The sequence below is a fragment of the Pistacia vera genome, unplaced genomic scaffold (genome assembly GCF_008641045.1).
Source record: "Pistacia vera cultivar Batoury unplaced genomic scaffold, PisVer_v2 Contig529, whole genome shotgun sequence".
In the NCBI taxonomy this organism is placed as follows: domain Eukaryota; kingdom Viridiplantae; phylum Streptophyta; class Magnoliopsida; order Sapindales; family Anacardiaceae; genus Pistacia; species Pistacia vera.
The window spans coordinates 494,502-506,420 of record NW_022196367.1 but is presented as its reverse complement, the minus strand read 5'-3'; the positions used below and the strand labels follow the sequence as shown (position 1 = coordinate 506,420).

Genomic DNA, 11,919 nt, shown 5'->3' with positions numbered 1-11,919 from the left:
TGTTTAGTTGAAATGATTTCAAATTCAATACTTTTTCAAATACATTTCAAAAAATTAGTATAAATCTATAAAACCAAACATATAAGGTGTTTTAATAACCAACCCGGGGTGAAACCTGGCCAAGTGGCCGGGTCCGGGTTGACTCGGTCAAACCGATGTCTAAAAGTTTGAAATATAACAAAAACACCCCTAAAAATTACATATAAGTCTTTAAAGTTTGAAATCTTGCAAAAATACCCCAAACACTACCGTCGGGCATCGACACACTAGAGAAATTAGGACATGTTTCTAGCGACGATAACAGTCCCCATTATCATGAAAACACTCATTTCAGCCTCCTGACCAAAACCCATATCACCCCTCCCTCGATGTTTTGCGATTTTCAATCGATTAACTCACCGGAAATCAACTCTGTTGCCACCATTGTAGTCACCGGCCCTTCCTTTTCAAAAGTGCCAACATCTCGACCTTCAATTATTTGCCCATCATTGTCCCAATTTCTAGGGTTTTCAGTGAATAGGAAAATTGTTAACTCAGCCCAATGAAGGCCTCGAGTCCCAGACCGACCAGGCCAAGCCGAGTTTTAAAACATTGATATATCTAAAGGGAGGATGTCATCAAGTTTTTACTGAACTGACTAGAAATGTGTAACAAGATACCAGTTATTTGCGACCAATCTTTTATCTTGACCCGTACATTAAAAACTTCAAAATATCCGTATTATATATATAATTTTTTTTACTATCCCAAGTTTTAAAAAAAATCATTTTTGAATTACTGATCAAATCCACAACCTTTTTTCTTGAGGAAAACTTAATATTTGATTTAGTGATTAACTATTAACCATTGTTTTAAATTTCTAGAAAAACTTTTCAAACATATATAAAATTAAGATTGGGAAACATATACATAATTGGAGGTTGTGCATATTGGCCTTGGATTTGGAGGAACAAAGCATGAAAGTGGAGCTTTTGATCATTGCTAGTTATTATATGAAAATGGGCAATCTATCTATTCATGTGTTTAAGGGCAACAAGATCTTCTCAAAAATGATGAACCAAAATATTTATAAAAATATTAGACAATATTTTGTAATTTCATACAAGAAACACTAGTCGAAATTATCTTTTACATTAATCGAGTTTATTTCATTTACTGATGTAAGATGGTTTAATATTAAACGCATATGCTATTATTGGAAAATAGTATATATCCTTTATTAGAATTTTTTCATTAGAAGGTTTTTGATATATATTTTTTAAATAAAAATATATAATACTTTTCCAATAACAACCAATTTTTCATATGAAGCAATCTCATAAGAGGGTAAGGGTAAATGAACATTAAGGATTAACTAAGATAATCAAACATCTATGGAGTATATCTATTTGTTTAGATTAAACTAGAATATTAGACAAGTATTCAAAATATTAATTTTTTTTTTTTTTTGGTAATCGGAAGGTTCAGGTCAACTAATTCCCGTGGTTTAATGAGCATTTGACAAGCTCAAAGGATCAGGTAAGTCACAATGTGGTAAGTAACTCAAAGGTTTGAACCCAGAAAATTAATGAAAAGAACAAACTTCTTTGACCGCCAAACTAATCCCTTTGGGTTAAAATATTATGGGCTTTGGTAGTGCATTGAAGCAAATTATATACAATGGGCCACAATATTATGGGTTTGTTTTGGACTTCTCAATTTTACTTGTTTTGACTCTACTAATTACAAGTTAATATGGATTATATGGCCATTGTTTTGCAGAAAGAGAAATATACAGCTCTAATGAAGAAAAAGAGTGCAATGTGCAACTCTTGGATTGGGGAAATCACTATATATAATTAGAACATAAATACAACAACAAATTTTATCTAGCTTTGAAGCTTGATTTTGTAGTGTTTCACTCTAATTACAAAATAAGAACATGTTCAAGATAGAAGAAAAAAAATTTCATACATGTACAGGCTGAATTGGAGCATCTGCCACTCTTGAAGTTTTTGAATGCTTATTGATCTGCTCAGCTCCCAACCATTTTTTGATAAGTTGAAACAAAGTTTCGTTTCGCAACAGTCCCCGGTGAGTATCAGCAATTCCTACTCTCTCAACTGCGCCAAATCCATCCGCCTGAGGAGTAAATAGAACGATCAATTACTCAAAGCCTCATAATTTCCAGTTGGATCATGCAGAGTTTCTTCAGATAACTTCAGGTTATGTATATGAAAATTTAATGGAAGGACAGAAAGAGCACCTTAGCTGATTCGGCAGGAACCGTTCCATCTCCATCGACATAAGTATACTGGGGCTGGAACAAACAAAAAGTATGAGAAATATGTCACAATTGATACGTTGAGAAGTAAAATATACTTGCAACAAAGTTTATGGGGCCATGAGATCAATGGCATGGTATATCTTTAATGATTATTTACCAATTACTGTAATTTTGATTCCGAGCGCACACAAGGAGATTGTGAACATTAAAAAAAAAAAAAAAAAAAAACCGACACAAAAAGACTCCAAATTGTAAACTCCGAGCCAAAAAAATAAAAATATAACATCACATAATAACAAGCCTAATTGATTGGCTATTAAAGATAAGAGAATTTTGTAAAAAATGAAAATAAATAAATAAACACCATTTATCCATACTAAGAATATCATAAACTAAAAGTTAAAATGGGTTATGATCATCAATTCCTATATTCGTATTAGACTTTACTCAATAGTCAACAGGTTGATCAAAGTTAGATTTATAGTACTCTTGATTTATATTTTTTTATTAAGAATTTATAGGGATTTTTACGCCATTTATTCCTTAAATAAATAATAATATCTACTTATATAACTATATATATAATCTAAGTGAAAAAGGATACAAAACCCTTCATTATTTATAGTATTCCTCCAAGTTGCAATTTTATATATTTGATTTAAGCATTTAATTATTGCTATTATTAAGTTAATTAATTGAGATATTTTTTGTATTGCCCAATAGCTAGCATGCAAGAACACGTACAACTGTAAAATTATGCGTGAGAGTTAAGGGTGAATTTTTCTTAATATTTTACTCTTAAAACAACTGTAAATTAAATTTTATATTTATTTATGTACTGTATTGGTTAAATGTATTTAGCCATTTTTATGTTTCCCAAGTGAATCCAAATCTCTTTGTTTTTTTCGTTCACAATTAATCACCGTCCATATCAGGCATCCAAAACGATTGGCTTTTGGGAATTTTGTTTTGGATTCAAAGCATTGCTTTTCTGATAGTGGCTTTATTTTTAGTTTTTTATGTTTAGTTGAAATGATTTCAAATTCAATACTTTTTCAAATATATTTAAAAAAATTAGTATAAATCTATAAAACCAAACATATAAGGTGTTTTAATAACCAACCCGGGGTGAAACCTGGCCAAGTGGCTGGGTCTCGGGTTGACCTGGTCAAACCGATGTCTAAAAGTTTGAAATATAACAAAAACACCCCAAAAAATTACATATAAGTCCTTAAAGTTTGAAATCTTGCAAAAATACCCCAAACACTATCATCGGGCATCGACACACCAGAGAAATTAGGACATGTTTTCGGCAACGATAACACTCCCCATTATCACGAAAACACTCCTTTCAGCTTCCTGACCAAAACCCATATCACCCCTCCCTCGATGTTTTGCGATTTTCAATCGATTAACTCACCGGAAATCAACTCTGCTGTCACTATTGTACTCACCAACCCTTCCTCTTCAAAAGTGTCAACATCCCGACCTTCAATTGTTTGCCTATCACCGTCCCAATTTCTAGGGTTTTCGGTGAATAGGAAAATTGTTAACTCGACCCGATGAAGGCCTCGAGTCCCGGTTCAACTGACCGGGCCGAGCCGAGTTTTAAAACATTGATATATCTAAAGGGAGTATGTCATCAAGTTTTTACTGAGTTGACTAGAAATGTGTAACAAGATGCCAGTTATTTGCAACCAATCTTTTATCTTTACCCGTATATTAAAAACTTCAAAATGTCCGTATTATATATATAATTTTTTATTATCCCAAGTCTTAAAAAATCATATTTGAATAACTGATCAAATCCACAACCTTTTTTTTTTTTTTTTTGAGGAAAACTTAATATTTGATTTACTGATTAACTACTAACCATTGTTTTAAATTACTAGAAAAACTTTTCAAATAGATATAAAATTAAGATTGGGAAACATATACATAATTGGAGGTTGTGCATATTGGCCTTGGATTTGGAGGAACAAAGCATGAAAATGGAGCTTTTAATCATTGCTAGTTATTATATGAAAATGGGCATGTGTTTAGGGGCAACAAGATCTTCTCAAAAATGATGAACCATAATATTTATAAAAATATTAGACAATATTTTGTAATTTCATACAAGAAACACTAATCGAAATTATCTTTTACATTAATCAAGTTTATTTCATTTACTGCCGCAAGATGGTTTAATATTAAACGCATATGCTATTATTGGAAAATAGTATATATCCTTTATTAGAATTTTTTCATTAGAAGGTTTTTGATATATATATTTTTTAAATAAATATATATAATACTTTTCCAATAACAATCAATTTTTCATATGAAGCAATCTCATAAGAGGGTAAGGGTAAATAAAATAAACTGTACAGTAATTAGTTTAACTCATATTAGGCATTGAGTAATCAAATAAACCCCACATTAAGGATTAACTAAGATAATCAAACATCTATGGAGTATATCTATTTGTTTACATTAAACTAGAATATTAGACAAGTATTCAAAATATTAATTTTTTTATTTTTTTTGGTAACCGGGAGGTTCAGGTCAACTTACACGCACCTTAGTTAATCTCCGTGATTTAGTGAGCATCTAACAAACCCAAAAGATCAAGTAAATCACAATGGGGTTAAATTATTATGGGCTTTGGTAGTGCATTGAAGCAAATTATAAACACTGGGCCACAATATTATGGGTTTGTTTTGGACTTCTCAATTTTACTTGTTTTGACTCTACTAATTACATGTTAATATGGATTATATGGCCATTGTTTTGCAGAAAGAGAAATATACAGCTCTAATGAAGAAAAAGAGTGCAATGTGCAACTCTTGGATTGGGGAAATCACTATATATAATTAGAACATAAATACAACAACAAATTTTATCTAGCTTTGAAGCTTGATTTTGTAGTGTTTCACTCTAATTACAAAATAAGAACATGTTCAAGATAGAAGAAAAAAAATTTCATACATGTACAGGCTGAATTGGAGCATCTGCCACTCTTGAAGTTTTTGAATGCTTATTGATCTGCTCAGCTCCCAACCATTTTTTGATAAGTTGAAACAAAGTTTCGTTTCGCAACAGTCCCCGGTGAGTATCAGCAATTCCTACTCTCTCAACTGCGCCAAATCCATCCGCCTGAGGAGTAAATAGAACGATCAATTACTCAAAGCCTCATAATTTCCAGTTGGATCATGCAGAGTTTCTTCAGATAACTTCAGGTTATGTATATGAAAATTTAATGGAAGGACAGAAAGAGCACCTTAGCTGATTCGGCAGGAACCGTTCCATCTCCATCGACATAAGAATACTGGGGCTGGAACAAACAAAAAGTATGAGAAATATGTCACAATTGATAAGTTGAGAAGTAAAATATACTTGCAACTAAGTTTATGGGGCCATGAGATCAATGGCATGGTATATCTTTAATGATTATTTACCAATTACTGTAATTTTGATTCCGAGCGCACACAAGGAGATTGTGAACATTAAAAAAAAAAAAAAAAAAATCGCCTTTATCGTTACCAAGATATTTCAAGAAAAAAAAAAAAAAATTATCGAACATGCATACCACATCCCAAATGAGCTGTGTTGGGTTACATGACTTACGAGTAGAGAAGTTAGAGAGAACACTCATACTATCCGGAGTCCGGACTGTACTAAAAATACGGTAAATCAAGATCTTAGAGAACTATATTACTCACAATTGAGTGGCAAATTTCAGAAAAGTCTTCAATTGGAGAGGTCTCTGAACCATAACTGCATTAAAGATAAATTTCAGATGTGCTTCATAATATGAAAAGGGTTATTTCTAATTCTATTTTCATGTAGTGGTGCAGTTGGTTCAGTTACTTACCAGACGTCAAAAGGTGTGTCATATGATGTTCCATAAATGTTATAGAAACAGACCCCATCTGGGAGTTGAGCATTATTCATGATTTGGCGAGTATCAGCAGCCCATTGGAGAATCGCAAAGTTGAAGGGTAGAGCTATTTTATTCCCACCATAACTTAGCTGCAACAAGCAGGTAAGAAAACATGCTATATTATAAAATTTATGTACACAAAAATGCGAAAATACAAGGTCTACAACTTCAATGAAACAAGCAAAGGATACAATTTGTATCCTTCAAAAATATTTATTTCACAACAGGTATATATGCGTACAGACAGTCCATATTAGTAATGGTACCTCATTATGCTTCAATGCTTCTTCGAATACATCAACACTTTCAAGTGGACCATATGTCTCCAGTTTGACAGGAGATTCTCCATCATTTGATTCCTTTCGCCAAACTTCAATCTGCGGCTGCTTTTTCCACTTGAAATATGGATTTGCCAACATCTCATAGATTGATGGGCACTCAACCAACTATGCATAAACAGAAAACAGATAAATGATGCATCATATTTTTACTTCACCAAATGTGAGTGAGATCCAAGCAACGATTTAACCACATAATTTGATAAGACAGACAAATGGAATGAAGCAAAGTAAGATGTATTATTTATTAGATTAAGTTTGATGTAAGAAAACCTATCATCATCTCCATCAACATACAAATATATTGTTCAGCATCCTTTCTTATATATTATGCCATGAAATTAAATTGCAAAATTACCAGTTGATGCATAGTCCATCTTGATACAAAAAAGAAGCTTTCAAGGCCTTCAACAAACTGCAATCCAGTTAACAGAGAATCATTGATGCATCCTGGTACACCTGTAAAGCATATTTCAGTAACTAAAAAAATCCCAAAGTGATATTTATAGTTTTAGAAATACACGTTTTTCCAGCCACTTTGTAAGAGTCCATCAACATTCCTCTAGTAACTAACTTATACAAGCAGCCTATTATGAGAATACTTTTCAGTTAACTCAAAAAGCATTATGAAAAGGAAATTACCTTGAAAAGGGCATGCGATGCTAATCCACTTACTTACATACTTGGAAAATACCTGCAGATGAATGTTTTAATTAATTTTGTGCCTATCATCATTCATGAACAATAGTAATTAAAATTTTTGCACCTAGTTCTGTATTTTGATATTGTTCCAACATGTCACCAAGTTATAATATGCGTACATCTTTATGAAGCGACATGAAACACAACACTAGCAGCCCTCCCATTGAGTGCGAAATTATATTAACTTTTCTATTCCCTGAAGCTTTGTATGCAGTTTCCAACTTTACTTTAAGACCTTCCATTAACTTGTCGATCCTAACAACAATAGAACAACATGATACTCAAATTTACTCGAGCAAGAGCAAGGAAATTTCAATTGTTATCAGGAACTGTTGTGATATTTGAGTAATCAGAGATCACTTGAGAAATCTATAGAGCTAAAATGACCAGTTTAAGCACCAAATGATGAAAGTTGAAGATGATTACCTGTTGCTTTGCCGGAAATCATAACCATATCCAAACAATGTCGTTCCCTTTTTATATCCACATCCAACTAGCATGTCTATCATATCATGAAAATGATATACTTCCTTCAAATGTATAAGTTTTATAAACTGGAATATCAAGAAATACTATTACGTCAAAATTAAGAAACAGAAATACTTGTTCTGAGAATTTGTTCGATAGAATGAGTAATAAATGCAAAAAATAAGAGTTTGCAAGATAAAAGGTGCATCCTTGACTCCAAAAAATACCATAATTTGCATATGAATCACTAAACTTACTGTTCCCATTTGTGTATTATTTCATGATTAAGATACAAATAAAAAATTGATGGACAAGACAATATTTGTGTTAACACACAAAATGAGCCAAAAATATGGCATGCACATCAGACTGAAATCCCAAAATGAGCGATCATCACCTTAAAAGGCAAAACCTAATGGAGCTGCCAAAGAATCAGAAGGTCTAGCTATGGTAGATGAGAAGGAAACAATGTCATAACCATGGGAGTAAGCATTTGGACCTAGAGAGGATAGAACAGATCAACATTATCATTGCATTTGAGCAAGTCTTCATGGTCTGAAGTCCAGTGATTATCAATCTTTCTATAGTAAATCAAACACCACAATCATATGAGTGACTACATGATCGTTGATGAACTTCTAAGGGAAAAGCATAAAGATGAAAAGTTACAAAATCATTAAAAGCATTCATTAGATTTAACAAGAAACCATGAGCATCCAAGGATAAAATGAATTATCTTACAAATGATGGATCTAAGATATCAATTGCATATAGTCCATAGTCATCATCAGGGACCACAATTTCACAGTCATCATCCAATGATTCCACATAACCTGTTAAACAAAACAAACGAAACTTAAGCTTATATGCTTGTGCTCTGATAAAGAACTTCAGGGAGAGAGAGAGTAATTTAACTTAAACAAATAATGATTTCACCAGTCAAATATTCAAAGGGAGAAAGAGACCTAAAGGTTGAAGTTACCATTCCCCCCTCGAAACAGTCGAAATTTAAACCAGTATGAAATCAGATGTTATTACAGCTTCCAAAAATTACAAAAATTTAATCCATTGAAATGATAAGTCCACAAAAACATATTAACAATAATGGTCAATTCTCTGTGTTTGTAGTTCAAAAATTGAAGAAATAAACAGAAGCCGAAATTTGACAAGGTTTCAGTCACCTAGACATCATAAAATGACAATCCCACCAACATTCAAGCTTTACTTTTCTTTTCATTTCCTTTTAATTTTCTGTAAAAAGCAAGCAACCCATGAAACAAATTTTCATCTCTTTCAACACTTCTTCAATAAGAAGCTAACCTTCATCAAATTAAAAACACAAATTTTTCACAGAAACTTCAAATTTTTAACCAAACCATATTCCTATCCTTCTTTATCTCAGTCTTTCTCTCTGCTTTCTGGCCAACCTAACACAATCCCAGATAAAATATGGGAAAAAAATAAATAAAATTTGTTACCAGACCGTACCAATGTACCATAGTGCTCATAAACTTCATTTACTAGCTTTAAAAACTTAACAGAAACTGAAATCAAATAATTAAAAAAGAAGAAAAAGAAAAAGAAATTCCATATTTTCTTTTGCTACACTACTTCAACAAGAAGTTGACTTTCATCAAATGCAAAGCACAAATTTTTCACAGAAAAATTCAATTTTTGAACTAAACCCATCACTTTTCCCTCTCTATAGCAATCTTTCCTCCACTTTCTAGCTAAGCAAACACAACACCCGAAAAAAAAATAAAGAAGAGAAGAAACTTCATGTATGCATTCACATGTAACCTGTATTTGGATTGTAAAGAGACCAAAGCTTCTTCTTGAACTCCAAATCCGCCAGCAAAATCCGAACCCAAACCCGGGTCTGAAGCCCCTTTTTTTTCCTCTTTGCATGGAGAATGGAGCCTCCTATACCCGAAACCAGCAGAACCGGGTCGAGTTCGTCGGATGTAGCATTGTCGGAGCTCCGGTTTCCGAAACACGGGCAGAAGCAGAAGTCTCCGAACATGGCTTGAACCAACTGACTTGAAATCGGATTCTGAACCGAGTCGGGTCTTGCCTATAATATTCTGGAAAGTTGCGAGATTAGGCGGTTGGTCACTGAGTGAGAGTCTGAGAGACTTAAAAGAGCGTTCTGAAGAAGAAGACTAAATCTCAATTCAGCCTCTCAACTTTAGAATTTTCCTTTTGTCCCATCTTTTTTAGGATAAATTTTACTCACTTTTCATAAACAAAATTTATTCACTTTTGATAAATATTTTTTGTTAATAAATAAGAAATGTTTGAGAGTTTATAAATACAAATTTCATTATATTAAAAAAAAAATCTTTTTAATTATTATTATTCAAGTTTGAATTTTTTTTTTTTTTTTTTAACCCTAAGAGGTTGGCTAGATAATCAAGAAGAGTTGTTCCTTTCATTGACTTTCTAAGTTCGAATCACCTTTGAGGTCACCTACCACATTTATAGCTTACTTTAAAACATTGGGCTTATAGGAGCTTCAATAAGCTTCTAAAATTAGTTAAAATGAGTACAAACTGGCTGGAAGATCTCGATTATTAAAAAAAAAAAATCTTTTTTATTACAATAAATAGAGAAATTTTTTTGGACTGATATTCTCAAATTCATCAAATTAGTCCCCTTATCCTAGTGTACATCACATCAAATTAAACACATTTCAATTTCAAAACTCTTTCAGGACTTTTATCAATAACTTTTTGACTTATCTATTTAATAGATTTATGTCAAACTTTAATTAAACCATGTAAACAATAATCTAGAAGGTCATTTAATATGATTTTTTTTCCCATAATATTTTAATTTTAATTTTTTTATTTATGCTTATAACCATGTAAAGAAAATTATTGCATAGAGTTTCAAAGATGCTTCTTACTTTCCCCTAAAATGCTTAAAGAGAAAAATAATTATGAAGCAGGGGTAGAATCAATTACGTGAAAGAATGAAAGATTTACAAACAAAACAAAAAGATGTGGACCAAAATGAAAATAATACAACCTAAAAGGTCCTAACAAATATTTATAATGATCGTGACATATTTTTTTATTGCCACGTGTCTTTGACGGGAATGTGGTCGTTACACCTAACTGTCAATTGAGAATTTATACTCTGCATGGTACTTTCTCTTATTTGTTACAATCTAAACAGATTAGGACAATACTACCCTTGATTTATACACTGCAATTCCTGTTTTGACCCCACGTTTGAGTAGAAAGGCATTGAAAAGGCTGTGTTTGGCTGAAATGAAGAGGAAGTGTGTAGTATTAGTTGTGGTGGGCATGAATTCTACTTGAGAAGGGTGATTTCAAGTCAAATGGATAAGCTTCCAAACATGACATCTAAAGAGGATATACTAGGAATTGTGCTTTTACTAGAAGCAGCTAAAAAGCACTTTTAAGAGTTGTGACATTTCAATTCTTTAAGTAAAAAAAAATGAATAAATAATGCAAGCTTGCTTCTTCTTTAAGATTTCTATTTTCAAGTTAAAAAAAACTTCGTATGCTTAAGCTCCACAAAGGAGTAATACATCACATGTATAAACTAATTTAAAGATCGAAAAGTCATGACCAAACCACCATTTTAAAAGGCAACTAAATTTAGATCCTAAGATATCGGAATTTAAGCACCATCAGAAGAGAAAGTCTCCGAGAATAATATTATTAATGCAAACTGAATGTAATAGGTCCTAAGCGATCAGCAACATTTAATATGATCTAACATCATGTAGAGGAGAAAGTCTTTGGTAATACGATAAGCCCACCATCCAGATATTAAACAAACAAACAAAAAAAAAAAAAAGTGCATAAATGATTGAATGAGATATTGGATAAAGTACAAATGACCTGATCCATTTGTTTGATAAAACATTTTTTCAAACATATGATCAATGTTTTAAAACCTGGCCGATTCAACCGAAGCTCAAGGCCTTCACCGAGGTAGGTTATTAATTTTAGTATTTATAAAAAACCAATGTTTTAAAATCCCGATCCGGGCCAACCAGTTTAATAGGGACCCAAAAGCTTTATTTGACTGAGTTTAATAGCCGAGATATTGGGGCTTTTGAAAAGAAAGTGCCAAGAGTGCAATGATGACAATAGAGTTGATTTTTAGTGAGTAAATCGACCAGAAATAAAAAAAAAACTAGCGACGGCAACAAACGGCTTTTGTCGATGATTGTTAAGGCTAAC

The 11,919-nt window shown here is 32.3% G+C and overlaps 1 protein-coding gene across 2 annotated transcripts; it reads right to left on the bottom strand.

Annotated features, from left to right (window-relative positions):
• Window positions 1-1,816: 1,816 nt before the first annotated feature.
• On the bottom strand, window positions 1,817-9,796 carry LOC116107196 (phospholipase A(1) LCAT3). Of its 2 annotated transcripts, none has more exons than XM_031393502.1 (11): window positions 9,500-9,796; window positions 8,441-8,532; window positions 7,658-7,785; window positions 7,351-7,486; window positions 7,172-7,223; window positions 6,888-6,988; window positions 6,458-6,637; window positions 6,123-6,280; window positions 5,971-6,025; window positions 2,246-2,299; window positions 1,817-2,121 (listed from the first exon to the last, which is right to left on the bottom strand). In XM_031393502.1, the coding sequence occupies exons 1-11, from the start codon at window positions 9,720-9,722 to the stop codon at window positions 1,948-1,950; spliced, it is 1,353 nt and encodes a 450-aa protein (XP_031249362.1). In that variant the 5' UTR covers window positions 9,723-9,796; the 3' UTR covers window positions 1,817-1,947. The 2 variants fall into 2 exon arrangements, with proteins under 2 accessions (XP_031249362.1, XP_031249361.1); XM_031393501.1 differs by lacking the exons at window positions 1,817-2,121; window positions 2,246-2,299 and adding exons at window positions 5,100-5,404; window positions 5,529-5,582 and having other exon boundaries at window positions 9,500-9,763.
• Between the last annotated feature and the right edge of the window lie 2,123 nt (window positions 9,797-11,919).

What these genes read in the sequence shown, in the direction of transcription:
- LOC116107196 (XM_031393502.1), bottom strand. Translation starts at nt 9,722, where the DNA reads ATGTTCGGAGACTTCTGCTTCTGCCCGTGTTTCGGAAACCGGAGCTCC. An exon ending in GATTTCCGGCAAAGCAACAG is followed by an intron (nt 7,487 to 7,657) that starts GTAATCATCTTC and finishes TATTGTTGTTAG; the next exon opens with GATCGACAAGTTAATGGAAG. An exon ending in GACACACCTTTTGACGTCTG is followed by an intron (nt 6,026 to 6,122) that starts GTAAGTAACTGA and finishes TCTTTAATGCAG; the next exon opens with TTATGGTTCAGAGACCTCTC.